Below are 21001 nucleotides of genomic sequence, written 5' to 3' on the forward strand. Positions count from 1 at the left end.
AAACCTGTGCTGTTTGGAAAACAAAATCTAAGAGGACCTGGCTCACCAAAATCTTAGAAGGATCTAGTGAGTGATTATGGACCATATTTCATGGATTCAGTATAGTCAAGGACTCGAGAAATCAATTCTGATCAGCATTCAACTAAAACCTTCTGCATCATTCATTAAAGAGCATCAAAGCAAACATTTGTGCAGAAGGAGACCATCCTTTTGGTGGCATATTTCTTAAAATGAAGTGCTATGAGGCCTTTGGCTTAAAATTTGAGTGGCTAGAAAGTGGAAAGAAAAAGAACACGATCAATAAAAACGTCATCCATTTGTGCTTTGTTCATATTTTATAGTATTAATTAATTTAATTTATTTTTTAGAATATTATATTACAAATACAATGTTGGAGAATAGCCTGCCATCGTTTGGGGGTTGGCAGTGAAAGAAATTTGATTGGTAGTGATATTCACAATTAAATTGATCCATACATACTCATTTGCTTGTTTTCACAGCATTTAATTTACACAACTATGGCTAGGGTTTGAACATTAAATACAGCACCAAACTTTTCTTCTTCTTCTTTGTTTGTTTGTTTTCTACATAAACTAAATCCTTCTCCTATTAATCTTTGATGAGCAATTTCTAGGTCAATTTTTATATATACTTTTTGTTTTGTACTTCTTGAAACAGTTGTGGACCTATGCTATTGCACTCAAGTGACTTACCTTTTGGGTTGAAAATCTTAGGAACAACATACAACTTTGGTCTACTCTTTTTCTTTTTCTTCCCTTTTTCTCTAAGGAACTTTTTTATTGACCAAATAAATCTAGAAGTCAGAGGATGAAAATTTCTAAGAATAAAAAGACTAATAAATGTTTTAGAGTGTAAATATATTTTGATATAATAAGTAATCAAACTACAAAAATAAACCAAGTAATTCGAAGTACTTGGATCCTCCAATCTTGAGATCACTCTCGAGTCCCAATTCACTAACCAAAATATTGTCTATCTTCTTTATTCACCTCCCCCTCTATTTATAACCAACGAGTATAACAAACTCCTTGGTTAATTACTAATATATATTTAATACTTTAATAATACCCTAATATCCCTCCTGTCAAAATGATTTAGTCTAAGAAGCAAATTTTCAACTCTAGAAACGATCATTTTCCCCTATGTGTTTTTCCTACAAAATTGGTGTTGGTCTATCCCTAAACAAAGCTACCAAAAGATTGAAAAAGTTCTATTTTTTCTTTTCATTTCTACTGAATTCATAGGTCAGAAGGGTTTGAAATCACAAGTTGGGATTTTTGTTTGGTTGGGTGGCATTTTTTTTCAACAAGGAAGAGTATGGATGAAGAATCTAACACTTCTAGGAGCTTCCTAATTGAAGAAAGCATTGAATGAGGTTCATAGGCTATTGGTTCAGATTTCAGTGATGTGTAGACAGGTGGTTGAGATGGAAATTGAAAGAATATAATAATTTGGACAAGTGGAAGAGGTCTCCTCCCACAGCCCACAGCCCACAGCCTTTCCCTTATATTTAAAGTTATTATTAAAGAAGATTACATTACATCCATGCTCATCTCCTTCCATGCCTACTTAATTAATGGTGGCCATCAAAAAGGTCATGAAAGCTCAGAAATTGAGCTCACAACGCTAAGATATCTCTCTCCAATTAATGGTAGCCAAAGCCATAGCCATATTTTACCTCTTCTATGGCAGTGGGAACACAACGTGTGTGGTAAGGAATTAATCTTTTGATTCTTTCACTAGATTTTGCATTTTACATTTTGATTTCTATTTTAAGCGTTGATCTTGATTCTTGGGTAATTAATAAAGTATTGATCCATAACTTTTAAGTGAGAAAATGACTTGTTATATGTATAGTATATGTTCAATGAATTTCTACCATTAACCTTAAATTTAGGACAACTAAACTATTCAAGCATAGCTCAATAGTTAAGATATCAATTATCTATATCTATAATATATTAAAAGAGATTATGAATTTTTCACAATGTCTAATTTGCTCTCAATCACAATTCATACCTTTGTGTTTTGTGCGTAACTTTTGTGACTTTTTTGTTCCTCTCTATTTTAATTTTACATCAAATACAAATCGCTTCATATAACAACTACATTTCTTTGCCTTTTATATATGTACATATACTAAATACTTCTTTTATTGCATGTGTCCTCAAACTAGTCATTTTAAAAGTCAATAACTTGATCTCACTCCTGTAATTAATGTGAAAGAAACTAACAAAGTCATGGACACCATCAATCTTTCAAGCGTTTGATAATGAATTAATGATAACAACCTGTGTCCCTGCAAAACTTCTTCCATTAATTTGATGTTTCAATTTTTATAGTAAATATAAATCTAGAAGAACTAGCACAGGTGCAGATCTTATGGTTGGAGCTCATAATTAAGGATCATTTAATTTACCTTTAGTTTGAAGTCATGTCATTATTTGGACTCCCAAGTTTTTGGTTTATGAAATTAAACTTATTTTCTCCCTATTTCTTACAATGATATATATTTTTTAAATATAATGATTAAATTATTAACTAAACTCCAAAAACAAAAAACAAAATTTTAAAAGTTAATTTTTTTTAGTTTTCAAAATTAAGATAGAAGTAGTGTTTATAGACTTCATCTTAAAAAATAAGAACAAACCATATGATTACCAAATAGAACTTTAATTATTAGAAGGATTTTAAATAATTCTTTGACAAAATCGAAAAACCACTTTCATTGTAAGCGCACTAAAAGAACTATAATGTTTTAGAATGACAACTATTTGAATTTTTATTTTTTAAAAATAAGCCTATAAATGCTAATCCAACTGGTAAGTTTATGTTTTGAATTTAGCCCAGTTATAAAAACTATAATTGAAAAATTGAAATAAAACAAACATAAAAATTAAAAACCAATTTGTAACCAAACGAGACCTTGAGATTCGAACAGAATAATTGAAGAGAGGAAAGCGTCAAGACTATAAATTAAAGATAAAAGATATACTCACAATCAAATGTTACAACTTTCATAAGACAAAATCAAAGGCAAAAAGAGCAGATAATCAAACAATAATATAGGAAAAAGAAGAATCATTCTTAGTCTATTCAAACCCAAAAGGGGTCAGAGAATGAAGTGAACACCTATACTGATATATGGAAACCCATTATAAGGGGTTTCCGTTATCAAACCCCAAACCACAGCTTTGAGGTTCTCAGCACAAAAATTAAAGCCTGAACTTCAGCCTTTGCTCTTACATTCATTCTTCCAATAGTTAACAAACATGAATTATATATTTGGTGACGGCAAAGGGTCGATCGAAGAAACCAAGGATCTTCAGAAAAGGAGAAATTAATCCATAATTACCTCCTTTCCTTCAGCCTACTCTTCTTTTGAGCGACTGGAGTACTCACCTCCGGTCTCTGTCCCGGTCACTGCTGATGATGCCGTCGATGTCAAATCGTTGCTGGAGCTGTTTCTAAAACTTTTTGATGTTAAAGCGGGGTTGCTCTGAGGATCAGTAGTTGCAGGCCTTTGTGGTGCTTGTCCTTCTTCTGCTAATTTTTTAAGAAGATTCATGACAGTAGGCACGAATGTAGAAGACAAAGAAAGAAGTCCCGGAAGCTGGTTGAAAATAAAATCAGACGTCAGGTTTCTTGGATAAATAGGATCTTTTTGGTTTTTCCAATTGAAACTAGATTATTCCCATTCTTTCTTAACAAGAATAAAAAAATGTGTATTGGAGAAACTTAAAGATATGGAAACAGGCCTAGGGAGTCGAAAATGCAAGACAATAGCACAAATAATTCTAAGCAGTGAATACAGGCACCAAGAGTGCTGAAAAACAAGGTCCTACACAACATAAGTTAGATTCGATACTTACAAGACCATTGCTAAATTGCCCAGAAACATCTAGCTGCACCCATAGGGCTTTGGCGAGTAAATAGAAGATAAAAATGACTCCCAAATATAAAGGATTTCTGTCAACAAAGGAGGTAAACATGAACTTAGAGAACAATATGTAAGGTCCCTAGTTAAAGAAATAGTAGGATTATTAGTAGAATATTAATATGATTATTAGGAGGGCATATTAGTAATTAGCTAAAGTTTGTTAGGTTTTTTTAGTTAAAAATAGAGGGTATGGGTTGAGAGGAAGGTATGAAGAATTTTGTAATTTTCTAATTGGGAAATTTGGGAGGGAGTGGTCCTCTCAAAAGGCTATGATATATTGTAATTTCTTCATGGATATTGCAATATAATTTTATCTTTTAGTCTGTTTGTTTGTTCTTTGTGTTCTTGAGTTCTCTTGTTCGGAGGCATCCCAACACAATCACATTTTATGATGTAGAAAATATCACCACATAGTTAGTTACATATTACATACCTTAGAAGCGTCATAAATTCATTAAACCCGAGAATCACCATCGCAACAATTGCCCATGGCGGGGGCAACCAGTTGTTATTGCGTTTGCTGGCTTCCTGCAAAATATAATAACATTTGAGATAGATGCAAAAATATATGTATTCATCGTCCAACAACAAGAAAGATGCAATGTATGTGCATTCTCAATAATTACTATCGATTAACTAATAATGCCAATTAGATGTGATTTAAAACATAGAACGGACCCAAAAAACTGAACCAAGTATCAAGTGCAAATTATAGAAGTGGTAGTCAGATTTCCTTTTTTTTTGCAAGGAACATGTGACAGGCTGTTTGATTAGGCTTATGTCACCACAGTGAGGCCATGAATCATCAACTTCGTCATCCAAAATAAATTTGTATGTAATAATAGCATATACTAAATATTACAGACCAAACTCCAAAATATCAGACTGGATTCTGGAAATGCTTTTAAAATTCCGTAGCTGTCATAATTTGTAAAAATATACACATGCACACATCTAATTAGTAAAAAAAAAAAAAAAAAAAAATCATTTATTACCTGTGCAGCAATGGCCTGAGAAACAGTGTACTCTGTCTCCGCCTTGAATTGCCTCCATATAGATTTGCACTGAACGGGACTAATCAACGTTTGTGATGGTGAAACCTGTAACAAGCTAGAGACGTCAAAACCTATCTTTTGTATTGCTACTGTTTGGAACATTCAGGACTGAAATACTTACCTTTTCCCATGAGCTTGAGGCAAGAGGGTCAGTTGCCACAATGCTCCTATCTTTTGTATTGCTACTGTTTGGAACATTCAGCAAGGAAGATGACAAAGTACTGTCTATCTCACCAGAATCATCATCATCCAAACGAAGAGCAGCCATAACAGAGAGTAGCTTCAAGGACTACAGCACACAAATATATAAATTATATATTTTAAATACAAAGCATAGATAAAATGACGTATAAATAATAGGAAAAAGGGAAACAAACACTAATAATATCATGTCATACAGCAGAACGAGCGGTTTTGGTGATTGCCCGGATATCTTCCTTCCCTGTCCAAACACGTGGCATTGAATCTGCATCATGGCTAAACAATGTGGAAAACCTGTTTGCAATATTAAACGATATCAATACCAACGGATGCCGGATGCTATCAAAGAAGAAGGTGCAAATTAGCTACATCCATGAAAAGGATACCTATCCTTCATACGAATCAGGACCCTTCCAGCTTCTTCTCTAGTTTTTGATTCAACTACACCTCTAGCATAATCCTTAAGACTGGTAAACAGGTTTTCCTTGGTTTTTTCATCCATATCATAGCCCACCAATCCTTTAGACAGCTCAGAGATGGCAGACTCAGTCTCTCGTTGAAGAAGTTTTCTTATGGCTGGCCATGTCTCATTATTAGCTCCATCTAGCAAAGCTTCTACCGGTCCTGACAATGCTTCCTTCAGTTTTTTCTGCAATCATTATTATCATTGTCAGTAACAGTCAGAAGGCAATTATATGGTATTCATCCAAATGCTGCACAAGTTCCAGAAAACCACAAAGAATTCTGAGAGAAAATTTAGTGCTCAATGAATGCCTTCCAAAATGACCTAGATTAGAAGTCCAGTATCTGAGCCATAAAACATGTCTTACCTCTAATTGTGCAGAAAGTTCAGATAATTTGTCAGCACGAACAGTTGCAATGTGGGCATCAATATCACGTCGAAGTTTATCCCTTATTCTAGAAGTGTCCCAGTTTGCTTGCTCAATGATAGCACCTGCAGTGACAAGAAGTCAGCAAAGATTACAGAATAACAAACAAAACACATTCTAATACCTGAGAAAGATGGGAAACATTTCAGTAAACTGAAAACAATTTAAACCATAAGAAATCAGGAGCAGTTGCCTATTTAACTGCCCTCTGCATACTAAAGGGACAGAAGGGAAACAGCCAAATTAGAGGCAGTCTTTTTAATTCAACCTACCAGCACATTCTTTGTCAAAAATAGCCATGTAGGTTTGAGCACAATTAGAGGCAGCCGAAGAAAACCCTTCCCCTTCATTCAAAGCTTTGTCAAATGCCTCCTTGAACTTATCAAATGTCCCAGACCTTATGTGTCCCAGCAGAGATTGGAAGGCTGATTGAACAAGCTAGTCGATGAGGAAAAACATGCCACAAACAAATCATTATCAAGATAATAAATCCAAAGGAAGTATTGTGAATAACAATTATACTTTCAAGATAAAACAAAGCATTCAAGTAAAATGCAGCAGGAAGATCCTCTTGGAAGAACCTTCTAGAAGTTACTTCCACAGAATACATCAGCGCTCAGAACCATATGAAGCAGTAATTAGGAAATAGCTTATCTCTAATCTTTAACTTCCGACTTCCCATAATTATGCAGCCGCTCTCAGATTAGATTTAAAAAGGAAAAAACAACAAAACAAAACAAAACTTGGGATAATTACTTGCAACAATTTTTCTTCAAGTTGTGCTCTCTTTGCAGATCTCACACCTTCGTCAAAAAATGTTGCTTCTGCATCATACCTGAATCATCAAAGTACAAAAAGCTTAAGATGAATAAATTAACATGTCAATGTTCAATAGGTAACAAAAAATTAATCATGTCAGTTATAGACACATCAGCATTATTCCTAAGTTGCAAAAAAAGGAATACCAAAAAGGTCCTTCACATTTTCAAACCTGACCAAGATTAAAGTTGCTTTTTTTTTTTTAATCAACAACATATGGGAGGGATTTAAGCCTCTAAGGTTTTGGACTAAAGTTGTTATTGTTCTTCCTTTTTTCTAGGCTGAAAAAGATCAAGATCAACTATATGCAATTAAGATACATATTAACTATATTAAAAAAAACAATGAGTGGAAATGAAAATTTTTATTTTTGTCATTGGAGCATCTTGCTGTTTTGGTTGTGTTAAATACTGATGTAATTAGATTTACCACAGCCCATCAACTTAAGCTTTTCGGTTGATTGGTAATTTAAGCATGAGATCCTATGTTCAAATCCCCGCAATGTCATTTCCTCTCCCAATTAATATTGATTTCCACTTATTGGGTCTTCTATAAATTTTCAAGTTGACTATTGAGTGAGAGTGTTACAACGTAGATATAATTAAATTTACCATAACTCATCACAAGCTTTTGGGTTGATCAGTGATTATCCTAATTTTCATTGGGATAGAAATGAAAGAATACAAAGGAGACCAGCAAGCCAGTTAATCAAAATAGAAAACAGGCCTACCAAAAAAAAACCCTCAAAGAAACCGAACTAAACCAAGAACGGGCTACAGAAATAGGACCTCACGAATAAATTACAAAAATCTATAGTCAGCAAACGCCCAAAGTTAGGCAGCTTGTTGAGACTTCATAAGTTCTTATCACTATCAAATGGTATTTGAACTACAATTTCCAAGAGATAAAGTGTTCCCTTCTAAGGCCATTAAAAGTGCCACTAAGGAACTAATAATCATGCTCGGAGCTCCTGTTTACATGACCTTACCCAACTTTACTTAATGAGGGTACCCCATCAGAAAAACAATTATCTAATAAACTGAACGAGGAATAAAGAAAGATACTTGATGAGGATAAAAAAATGAAACCACAATGCCATTGAAACCTTCTGTTTACATGACCTTACCCAACTTTACTCGGATCTTCCAATGCCAACGTAAAAAGAACATAAATGTATAAGGTTACTAGTGTACACTTGAATGCATCCTGGATAACTATCAAATGGCACTACTTACTCCGATAAACAAGTATCAATGATCGAACTTAGCTTCTTTCCAAAACCTTGAACTGGACCAGTTTGTACTTCTTCTTCCAAATTCAACCAGTCCTGATTGAATAAATAAATTTTATGGTGAGTTTGACTGCAGGATATATCAGGAAGGGAATACAAATAGACAAGGAAAAAATTAAACGCCTGTGTATTAAACCTCATTTGATGCAAACCATGCAAACTTCTCATTGCCAATTTCTTCACAGCGAACAGTAGCCACCATAACCTGCAGACATGCCATGGATCAAAGTCAGACTTTTGACTATATATTTCCAAACATGAATTTGGTCACTGTTGTACCTTATGTGCTGGAAGGTCAAGATCCTTGTTCTCCTTAATAACTTTCCAGATTTGCTGAGCACTAAAAGAAAAACCTGAAGCAGGAACAACTCCCCTGCGATCTCCAGCAAGCCCTCCTGGGGCAATAGAATGGAAGAATCTCTGCCTCAAATTTGCCACCTGAATTCCAACATAATATACAATAACATATGTCAAGAACAATTATCTAGGACAACACTACGCTCTAACCATCTTATAACATTCCTATATAGGAGTAGACAAAAAATTCAATGCTATCAGAAGTATGTAAAAGCAAGGAGGCAATGTTGGGATTCGCAAATTTAGTTCCTATGAACAGCCACATGTTAACATATAATATCAAGAACAGAAAAAAAAAGTCAAAATAAATAGTTTAAAAGCCTATTCAGCCACCATAAAATAGAACGTTCACAGCTCCAGCAAATTTTCAGGAAATTCTTTGTCGATAATGTTTCAAAAAAAAAAAAAAGTTGTATACCCTATGAAATGGGCCTTTTGTACCCTTGATATCTTTGGATATTTAATTCAATCAATGAAATCGTAGCTTATCCAAAAGAAAAAATAATAATAATGTTTCATAAAAAGTCCAGTTTATACTTTTTGGGAGGAAGGGGGAACGAAATAAGATTAATTTTCATGTGGTGCTGATGGTCAATATAGAGTTTCACAAGATCCATATACCTGCTCCTTGAATTGCTCTTCCTTTTCTTCATAACTAGATAAAGCAACAACTTCAACCTGATAATTCAAAGGAAATCAATATAGACCATCATAGAATTCTACTTCCCCATACAAATCCATTTGACATTAGGAAAATGAGGACTCACATTAAAAAATTCGCTTAGTGGAGTATCCTTGTGAGCCTGTGGCTTAGGAACAGAGTCCCATATCTGCAGTCAAAACAGAGGAGGAATGCAGATGAGAAAAAGATAAATAAACAGCACTTCCTGGGTGTCGCCATGATTCAAAAGAAAGCACCAATTATTTACCTTTTGTACATCCTCTCTAAGAACAGGCTCTAAATTTTCCAATGGTGTCTATATACACGGAAAAAATGAACAAAAATTAACAAAGAAAGTTAGAAAAGTTAAGATCCTGCAACATAAGGTTCTTCTACAACTGCTCAAGAAATCTAAAATAGTAATATGCAAAAATACAAACTATCCAGAAAATAAAACAGACCCTTGTTTTATCACGAATGACAAACATTAGTGTTGTTTTACGCGGACTGAACAATCTCATCATGACCTGCGTACCATAGAAATGGAAAATGATTAAATTATTATTATAGAAGATACACCATGATCCCCAACCAGATTAAAGGGAATACCTGAAATACAGTCTTCAGGAGAGGCTTATTTGCAGCCTGCTCACGGCCAATATCATGACACCACCTAAATTAAATGATAAATTTTTAAAACCAGATAGTATGGAAACAAGTAATATTAGAAGAAAGATGCACGGGAACACATGTTACAAGATAAAACAAATATTGGATAAACAAAACTAAAGGAACTCACATGTTTATTAGCACTATATCTGACACAGCAAGCGCAAAGAGGGCACTTTGTTTCTCAAATGCAGTGTCATCCTAAAAAAGAACGTGACAAAAGCAAATTAAGAAACAGCCAAAGTATACATCTAGCTAATTATGATAAAAACAAAGATTCTTTTTTTTATAAGAAAAAAACTTTTTATTTTGTCTTAGATAAGAAACAAATGTGTATTAATCAAAAGAACAGCCTAAGGGCAGGGGGAGTGGAAACCCCTTCCCACAAAACTAATAAAGAAGAGCCCTCCAATTATAGAAGAAAGAAACTTTTTATTATAAAAAAATGGTCACAAAAGGAGGGGGAAATGAGATATCCCTACATACAAAATGCCAAAATGGTTACAAAAAAGAACTCCAACTAGTGACAATTTGAGAGATTATAATTACACAATAATTTAGAATTAATCGACCAAGAAAATCTAAAATTTCTTCACATTCGGTTTTATAGGAATCTGATTTTCTTTAATCATAAAACTTCTGTTTCATTGATCAATATGAAAAATACAAAAGTGAGGGGGAAAGAGCAAAAAAAGACAAACAGAAAAGGAGACAGTGAAGTGGACAATTGATCAAATTGGTTTGAGAGAAGGCAAAAGGGTTGCAAAACAATTTCGTTGAATTACCCCATCTAGAAACCAAAAACCAGTCGTATCTACAACCTCTTCAATAAAATACCACATCTCCACCTACTTTACTAGGTGCATTTGTAAACTTTCCAGAACAAACAAGTAAGAAAAACGTTTCTTTGGACCTTGGTTGTCATATTTGTAGCTACTTACACACAGGACCAATGAGGAAACAAACAAAAGTTGGAACTCTTTCTTTGGACTCAGTCTAGATTAGGTTATTGACTCTACCAATTAAAGTTGGATATGAAGAATCTTGCGATTCTAGGAGCCTTCTAATTCTAGATACACTCAGATGGGTACCTACGAATCACCTCGCTGTTGAGTGTGGTCTAGCAGAGGATTGAACATAAATTTTTATAATATGACCCAGAGCTTTTCAAAATTCAGACTAGGGAATCTTCATCTAAGTGGTACTAAAGTCTCCAATAAGTCAGAGAAGCCCTCCCCACTGAAAACCCCAATTATCAAATGAGTTTATTAAACTTGGCAAGGAATAACACCATTCTTTTAAATATAAAAGAGAACTTTCAACTCTACGAGAAGAAGCATGTGATAATAGTGAAGTCAAAATATTAACAAATATGCTTGTGGAAAATTGAAAAGGAAGCAAAAATGGAAGAAAGTACAAACAAACGAAACATGTGAATAAGCCAAAAAAAGTGCATAAAGGCATAGAAATGCACCTCTCCTCGCTCTCTTCCATCAGTTCCTTCCAAATCCATTACAAGTGTACAAGGCTCAATGCCAGCACATCTAGCCAACCATATACCCTTAGTTGTTTGAGACCTAGAAAATGACAGATCAATTTGCACTTTTCAGCCACCAAACCTGAATAAACTAAAGATAGAAGGGTTGTTTCTTATCTACATAAACCAGAGACACAGGGAGAAGACAATAACTTACCTCCCTTTAAAAGCATCCATCTCTCTAAAGTTGGTTCCAAACAAATTATTTAGCAGCGTACTCTTCCCTAAGCAGATTGTATATTAAAAAGCCAATAAGAATTTCTCAAAATACCATAACCCAGTAGGGGAGATATCAATCTGATACTATGCTTTGTGTTCACATATCCAATTGTGAAGAAATAAATATAATGGATAAATAATAAAATTGAAATTCACAGTTAAATACAGAGGCCGACACAAACTTCTTTAAAAAATAAAATAATAAGCATTGGCAGGAAGCATGAACTTAATTTGTTGTATAGGTACAACAAGATTCTGAAAGCAGACTACTTACCACTACTTTGAGGGCCCATAATGGACACTACTGCATATGAAAGTCCACATTCCCCCAATTTCACATCTTTGATGAAGTTGTCAATTCCCTCGACGTTGAATCCACCATCTCCATCTATAAGCTGAACAGAGCAACTTTCATCGCTCTTAGCTGCCAGAAGATGATAAAATTTGCTTATTAGAAACTCGTAGTTGTAGAAAATATAAAAAGACAGATAAATCAAGCAAGTAAAGCCCAAAAACTTAATTGTGGTGTTGTGATATCACCATGATGACAAAAATACAACTCTTAAAAGTAGACCAACATAATAAACAATAGTGCTCCCTGATTTTCAGAAGAAGCCAAACAAAACTGACTCGTGGTCGCGGGTGACTACAAGAAACATGGAACTTCTTTTCTCAATAAATTTAAATAAGTTAGACTCGAACACAATCGTTTCTGCAGTAACAGTAATGGCAGCGTCCATACAGGTCAGAACGCATCTAACTATTATACTCGACCGAGAGAACTTGCCAGCCAGACACACCCAAGATTCATAAGACCCATAAATCCCATTAGCTCAGGGAATTAACTTAGACCTCAAAGAAAATAAGAGAACCCAAAAGCACAAACACATCATTTAAGAATCCTCCTACGCTCTTCGAGACCAGATAATGAATAGAATTTAGCGATCTAATACTCCCGAACAGCGTGATCATCCCTAACAGATTTGGAGCAAATCAATTACGCTCCAATCGAGATAGCTCGAATCCTTTTATTAACAATACACAACCATTAAAAATCAGGCGCAGGTAATGGATAATCAAACTATATCTATTATCTCGCGCCCAATTGAATTGAAAAAAAAAAATGAAATTAATTACACTGATGATGCTTCAATGTAACGCAAATCAAACAAAACGTACAAATTAAGCTGAAGGAAATAGAGATGGATCATCGCCACGCAAATTACACGAGCTGGATAGAGATTAAAACAAAAATACGTACCCATTTGAAAGAAGGGGAAGCTGATGCAGATTGGAAGCTGGAGAGGGTTACAGAATGTGTGAGATCGATTGAGAACAGAGAGAAAAATACAGATCTCAAGAGGAAGAAGGGGCTCTAACCTTCTCGGAAGTCGGTGATGGAGATAGAGATGGGAGTTGATCTTCGAAAAGCAGGCTCGACTGTCTCTGTTTGTTCGTTCCGATTTCCAAAATGCCGAACGCACGAGAGGAGAGGGCGATAAATATTTGAAGGGCGGAAATAGAATTATGAGACAATGAAAGGATCCCCCCTCAAATAAAAAAGTTGAAAATAAATTTATTGATTATAATGGTCTTTACTTTTTTTTTTTTAACTCCGATGACACGTCATTAATTCCCTCCTTCAGTTTATGTTGTCAAATCTTTTGTTTTTTTTTTTCTTTTAATTAATTGTTTTTCTTTTATCTTTTTAGTTCAAATTATCGATTTTTTAGAAGATCAAAACCTAATACTTTAACATTGATAATATGAATTCATTTCTGTTAGAGTTATGTTATGTCAGTTCAATTTTTTTTGGAAGAAAAATATAATTATCGACTTCAAAATAATAGTGGGTGTATTTTTCATTGACTTTAATACTTAAATTGATTCATAAATTATTTTTTATAATATGAGAAAGGACAAAAGAATTTATGCAATTCTCATCTTTCTAACAAATTCATTCTTTTATTAAAAAAGATCTAAGCAAGTGTTTAAAGACTTACAAGGGTATATATACATATTTTTTTGTTAATTATATATTTAATTAGTATATGAAAGGAAAAAAATTGCAAAGTTTTGGAAAAAATAAATACTTTTAGTCTATAAATTCTTGTGCAAAATAACAATTAAGTCTATATTTTTAGATTTGTTACAATTTGATTATGTTGGTATAAAATTTAATCAAAACTAACTGTTTTTTTATTATGTAATGATATTTTTTATAAAAATTAGAGTGAGAATCAAATCTCTTTGATGGTACATACTTGATGTCGATTAAACTATACCCATTTTGGTTATTATTTAGTTATATAGACTATATAACTTGTGACATATCTAGTCCATAATTAGTTTATTGACATGCAAATGTAAAAAAAAAAAAAAAAAAAAAAAAAAAAAAAAAAAAAGTGTAAGAGTTGCAATCGAAATTAATGTGAGACCTAACAAATAAAGAAAGTACGATATACTAAATAATTACAATTAAATACGGAATTCAGGGACAAAAAAATCAATTTTGCACTAATTTAAATGTAGTGGTGAAAGTTGTACTTTTTTTGCTTTCAACTTAAAAAAAATGTCATGGTTATTACGGTTAACTAGGTTACTTTGGCAAAAGTCGTTATACTTTTATCATTTTTTTTCTAAATTTAAAGTTACATACTTGGTTGGTTAACATAAATGTAATTAAGGGGGAAAAAAACACTAGAGTAATTGATGTATACAATTATTGATTTTTATGTGCAACAGATTGAATCTCTTCCAAATTGAAATTTAGATGATAAGCAAAAGTGAATGTCTTCGATCTCGTTTGGTAGCCATTTAATTTTTTGTTTTTGAAAATTAAACCTATATCATCCACATTTCTGAAAATGATTTGCATATTTATTAAGTATAATAGTTGAATTCTTAGTCAAATTTTAAAAACAAAAACGACTTTTTGAAAGCTATTTTTTTAGTTATAAAAAATTGGTTTGGTTTTTAAACTATTTGTGAAAAGTAGATAACAAATAAAGAAATTTGAAGCCGAAAGTAATATTCATAGCTTTAATTTTAAAAAATAAAAACAAAAAATAAAATAATTACCAAAAGTACTTTAGTTTTTCATGCTCCTTAAATTTTCTACCAGTGGATTTTATTTTACTTTTTAATTTGTCTAATTCTGAAGTTCTATTGTATTCTTTATACATTTTTGTAAAATAAAATTAAAAAGAAAAAGGAATAAAAGAAAAGTCAGATGGACTTTCATTTTGTGAAACTTTGGATTAATAATAGATTACTTCTAAATTTATATAACGGCGGCTCTGACGAATTCAGCCGGTGACCGGATGCTGACCTTCGGTTCCGGTGAGTCAGAAATTCTGAAGGGGTAAAACCGTAAAGGCGAGTGGGGGAATGAATATGGTGGGCCCGACCCGACCTGATGAGAGGCGACGTGTTTATGAGTTGAAAGTGGGCCCGTGGCAGGGTCCACTGGCCGCCCATCAAGACACCGGGTCCCATTTCTCTCAACAAAAGAGTTGGACGGTGGGATCCTTTCAACGCTTTCAGCGCCACCCGCAGCCGTCCATCAGGTTGCACTACGCACGTGTTCCACCATGTGCCACCACACTCCACACTGTTTTGGTTCTTATATTCATTTGGAGGAATATATATACAGATCATTTGGGGAGTATTTAGATTAATAAGCACCTATTTGGGCTCAAGAGTGGAGTGGAGTGGACTATAATATCCTACACCATCTGTCTCTTATACACATCTAGATGTGTATAAGAGACAGTATATATACAGATCATTTGGGGAGTATTTAGATTAATAAGCACCTATTTGGGCTCAAGAGTGGAGTGGAGTGGACTATAATATCCTACACCATATTTCGGGTTCTAATTATTTTTAGTTGGAGTTTCTTAATATTATGTTCGAAATTAACCCTAGGGAACACTGTTCCCAACCCCATGATGTGTGCCTTTTCACTATTTACAAAAGAGTGTTCTCAACCCCATGATGTGTACCTTTTCACTATTTACAACAGAGTGTTCCAAAACCCTATGATGTGTGCCTTTTCACTATTTACAACATCTCCCTTTCTTTTACTTCGTCTCTTTTATTCTCTGATCGAACGAAATGCTTAGATCAATGATGTTTTTCCTTCTCTTTTTACTTCTCTGTCTTCAACTCTAGTTTTGGTGTCGTCTTCAGATTTGGTTTCATATTTCTTCATCTCCGTCAGTTCAATCGCTATCAAAACCAGATCTGGATCCTTAGTCCCTAACTTTATTTAGTCTAACCCTCACAAATCTATAGATATACGTTTATGGTGGTACTCTTCTTGCAAGTTTTTCTTTGGACCCTTCACATATCTATAAATCTACATATATGGATTTGTGTCTCTTCATCTTTGTCGATTGGGGTTTCATTTGACTTCCTCCCTCCCATTGTCGTTCTAAACACGCTCATTCATTCTTCCCTTGTCATTCCAAACGAATATTATCCCTTGCCACTCCAAACCTTTGATTCTCTTTGTTGCATCATTCGAATTTCTCATTCTATCGTTTTAGCCTAATTTGTTTGGTCGAGGGACAATTGTGTTGGTGGGGAGTGGAGGTTATCCTTTGGAGAGTGGTAGGGGGTGAAGGACAAGTTCTGAAGCTTGGTAGGGGGAGGTCGAATGTAATCTTCTTTTTCCTTTCCTAGCCGATGATGAGGTCCCTTTTTTTCAACTTTAGCTCAAAAATTTGTAAACAATGCTCTATATTTGTCCACTGTTGTCCATTATTTTATTTCACGTTCATTGTTTTGCTCCGAATTATTTTGCTATGAAATTATGCTCCAAATTTCGTTTCATGTTCATTGTTTTGTCATTGTCTCTGTTTGTAATGTCCATTTTTTAAATTATGGCGAAATGGAGAAACATGTGTTTTAGGTTGTTGCTGCTTGGGTTGATTCTAATGTTACTGCTTATACTTATCACTATGTTGTCTATAGGATATTTGATGAATCTTGGTAATTTTGATTGGGTTATTTTTCATTCTACTGATGAAGAAGGATGAATTTTCTTTGTGCAATGTCAATTGTTTGTCCATTTTGGCCACCGTCTGTTAATTATTTGTTACTCTTGGCCTCTGTTTGTCCATTGGTTGCCTATTTTCATAAATTTTGGTATCTGTTTGTCCATTGTTTGTTCATTTCAGTCTCTGTTTGTCAATTGCTTGTCTATTTTGTAACTTTTAGCCTTTGTTTGTCCATTATTTATTGTATATTGATTAAAAGTGGTTGTTAGGTATTGTTTATTGTATTCATCGTTGCCATATCCCCTGTTTTTATGATGATTTATTGTATATTGATTGAAAATTAGGTACTATTTATTGTACTCATCATTGCCATATCCCTTTTTTAAGATGATTTATTGTATGTTGATTGACAATGGTTGTTAGTTACTGTTTATTAGTTAGGTTTTTGTCAAAATCATTTACTTTTATTTATATACGGATCTTTCTAAAAAAATTTCATGGGCCCATAGTTCACACAACTATTATATATGGGTCTCACTTCACTTCAACGTTATGCCAAACTCATTCCATCTACTTGCTTTATGCAATTGGTATGTCATTTTTCATCTCCAATATTTTCTTATCATGTATTTCATTTCACATTACCATGAACTTCTTTGCATCTTTTAGTTTCTATTGTCTTTATTGTTCGACTTTGATTTCAATTATTCTTCCTTGAATGAAATGACTTGCCATTGTTTGTCTCTAATTTAAAATCAATTGTTGGTCGTTTTATCTATATTATTGATTTTTTATTTACCATTATTAATGATATTATCTGAAATTCAAGTTTCAATTAATGAATGTCATAACTCCGAGGTTGGACCCTATTCCTTTTTTTTTTTCTTTTTTTTTTTTGCATTTTATAATTATGGTCTCATTTGCCTTTAACTATAAGGACAAACACATTCCATCTATTTCATAAATGCAAATGGTATGTCTTTTCTCTCTTTCTCCAACAATTTTTTTTTAATCACAAGTGTTTACTAGTACCTTTCTGTTATATCTTCTTTCGTACAGTGCTAATGTTTTTTGTTGTAACTGTTGGATTGAATGTCCATCGCGGTTTGTAAAATTAAACATATGATATTTACAATAAAGATTTTATTAAGGTTTTATTCAATAAAATTATTATTGAATATGCACTAAATCCAATGAACTAAGATCCATGATTATTACATGAGTACTTGGACTTTATGTGGAGACATAATAATGAATCAAGTTTAAGTAGATAACCAAAACGTTCCATAGTATATGGATAAAATTGGGTACCTTATTCTGGAGACACTATTGGATGCGGTCCATGTTGTATAGGTAATACAAATGATGTAATTCACAGATCATTCATGTACAGACATGTGAGTGGGGGCATCCTATGCAATGAGTTTGCATAAGGACTCGACCATGAAATAGTCACTTTTATTGATAACGATCGTTTACTATTAACACTGACTATTTCATACTAAAGTAACCTAGGATAACTCGATCTTAATCTTGAGCTAGGTATGAACTCCTGTTTATTCAGGATTATCTTTTGATCTGCATGGGTAAGAGTAGTCCAACAACACTGCTCAATAAGCCTCCATTTTGGGGATTAGACCGGATAGGTAGCTGGGGATATAGCCCTGCGGGATGGAATTCACTCATATTCGTTTTAAGATTTGCAGATAGGTTGTTCTCTTAAGTGCTGATTTCAAGTCTTGAACAATCGGGGCCCTGCCTTCTCATGGTAGAGAGGGACATGATTCATAAGTGGCATTATGAATCAATTGTTCATTAGAGGATCAATGGGAACTTAAGGAATAAGATGTATTTACAGGGGTAAAATGGTAATTTTGACCCAGCTGTAAATACCAACGGCTTGTGAAGGATCGACTTACTGATTATGGTTTACATGGATAGAAATATATCTACAGTGATGAGAGTGCAACTATTGAGCTATAGTGGTATGTCTTAATAGTTAACGTAACGTAATAAATTTAGTTTAAAGAGTTCAACCAATTAATTACAAATTGTTGGAACTCATGATTTGTAGGTTCATTAGGTCTCTCTACTAGCTCATGAATTGGAATAACAAGTTGAGTATTGATGGATGAAATTAGGGTTATGAATTTGAAATGTTCAAATTCAATTTTAGAGTTTTCAATTGATTGTATATGATACAATAAAAAAATGTTTGGTTCTGTTAAAATTAAACGAAATTGGAGAATCAATTAATATTTAAATTATGATTTAAATATGAAATTGAATCATATTGGTGGATTTGATGTTTTATTGATTTAATATTAAGATATTAAATTAATATTCTTTTAATTAAAAAGGTTTAATTAAAATAAAATTAGTTTTATATAAATTAATTATTTTTTAATTAATTTTATAAAACTAGTTTTAAATAAAATAATTTTATTTAAAATAAAAATCAATTTTTAAGAAAATTGATTAAAAATTTAAAAGTATTGGAAATTCACTATTTCTTATGGTGATTTATCACAAAAATCCATCAATTTCTTCATTAGTTCTCCAAGTAGAAGCTGCCCTCTAGGTAGCCCACTGTTTTATATGATTTCAATCTATATATTCAAGCCTATATATACAAGTTTCATGCAAAGAGATTGGGATGATTATGAGTTTACTTACTGAAGTGCTAGAAAATTGAAAACCCTAAAAAATCCACCTAAATTCATCCTCAATTCAGCTTGATTTGAGTGTTTCCACCACACATTCCTTCTTGAGTATAGTGGAGAAGATCTTGGTGGTGGTCTTCTTGAAAAATCAAGCTCAATCGTAGTGAAATTCTGCTGAATTCGTGGAAGAGATATTCAAAGGTAATGTTTGTTTTAAACCCTCTTATGAATGTCATATGAATAACATGTTTATAACTTAAATTAAGTGTAGTTAGAGTGCTTATTGATTATGATTTCTTCCATTTCATACTATATTACTCTTTCAATTGGTATCAGAGCATGATTTAAGTACTTAATTATTGTTAATTTGAGTTTGATGGGTGTTCTTCATGAACTGTATGAAAATAGTATACTTATATGGATTTTCATTGTTTTGGCATTTGAATTTTTTTAATTATGTTGTAACTCTTGTAATTGACTCTTGTTTTATAGGCCTTAATATGTGTTTAAGAGTCTGTAATTCATACAGAGTCATTAGATTTGAATTTAGGATGTAATTGAAGAAAGAAGTGAAGAAGGCCGAGCTGCAGATTTCCAAATCGTGGGCTTCTGCTTAGATTTTGAGCGAGATTTCGAGTTCGAGCGAGATTTTGAATCGAGTCTAAGCGATATTTCCAACGAAGAGCGAGATATTGAGTATAAGTGAGATTTGAATCGGTTTTGAGCGAGATTTCCAACGAGGAGTGAGATTTAGTTCATCCTAGCGAGATTTTGGTCCAGCAGCGAGATTATTGAAGAGGCTTGTCGAGGATTGACTGGTTTTCTTCAAACTTGACTCGGATCACCTTCAAAAGTGTTTTGATTTGTCCAGTTTAAGTGGTTCACATCCGGTTCAAGTTGTTTAGACGTCAGTTTGGAGCTGTTCGAGCAGTGTAGAAGCGGTTTAGAGTTGTTTCTTGCTGTTTTTGTAATTCGTAGGTCTTTATTTGCTTGAAAATGCCAAAACTAAAACCAGATCAGTATATGTTTAATTATTTATAGTCGACTCACTCGACTTGAGTATAACCCTTTTCCACAAGTCTAGTCTTGAAGATTTGTACCTTCTTATCAGCATCCCATTTTCTCTTGTAGATCCATTTGCAACCTATAGGTTTAACACCATCAAGTTGATCTACACGATCCCAAACAGAATTTAAGTACATAGACTCCATTTCAAGATCCATGGCTTTGATCCACTCATCTTTGTCAATTATAACTTTCTAATTATTGATTTTAATTTCTAATTTCATTTAATTATAACTTTTATAAAATAAATTAAAACCATATAATTGCATTCATCGACACACTTAATAAAAATATAACAATTATAAATTACCTAAAGTAGTGTCATGCTTCATGCAATTCCATTTCATTACTAACCATACATAACACTTATATAATAAAGTAATGAAATAATTAACTACATACATCCATACACCCATACTATATGGCATACATTATGACATATATAAAATTTAAAATAAATCATACATCAAATACATAATTTAAAAAAATTATTGGACCGAGATTGGATTCCTTAACTATTAATTAAATTAATGTAACATTTATATTAATTAAATTAATAAAGAAACTATCTATTACAACAATAATGATCAGTCGGTTCAAAACAAGC

The 21001-nt window shown here is 33.1% G+C and overlaps 1 protein-coding gene across 1 annotated transcript; it reads right to left on the bottom strand.

The window, feature by feature from the left end:
• Positions 1-2967: 2967 nt before the first annotated feature.
• On the bottom strand, positions 2968-13195 carry LOC120086021 (protein ROOT HAIR DEFECTIVE 3 homolog 1-like). Its single transcript, XM_039042415.1, has 24 exons — positions 13041-13195; positions 12922-12958; positions 11935-12084; positions 11599-11665; positions 11379-11481; positions 10035-10105; positions 9845-9908; positions 9697-9762; positions 9504-9551; positions 9342-9404; positions 9196-9252; positions 8497-8655; positions 8354-8422; positions 8162-8253; positions 6864-6942; positions 6380-6545; positions 6048-6172; positions 5604-5866; positions 5415-5511; positions 5138-5305; positions 4957-5061; positions 4395-4489; positions 3894-3990; positions 2968-3634 (listed from the first exon to the last, which is right to left on the bottom strand). The coding sequence occupies exons 2-24, from the start codon at positions 12923-12925 to the stop codon at positions 3392-3394; spliced, it is 2451 nt and encodes an 816-aa protein (XP_038898343.1). The 5' UTR covers positions 12926-12958; positions 13041-13195; the 3' UTR covers positions 2968-3391.
• Positions 13196-21001: the final 7806 nt, after the last annotated feature.

Source organism: Benincasa hispida, chromosome 9 (genome assembly GCF_009727055.1).
Source record: "Benincasa hispida cultivar B227 chromosome 9, ASM972705v1, whole genome shotgun sequence".
In the NCBI taxonomy this organism is placed as follows: Eukaryota; Viridiplantae; Streptophyta; class Magnoliopsida; order Cucurbitales; family Cucurbitaceae; genus Benincasa; species Benincasa hispida.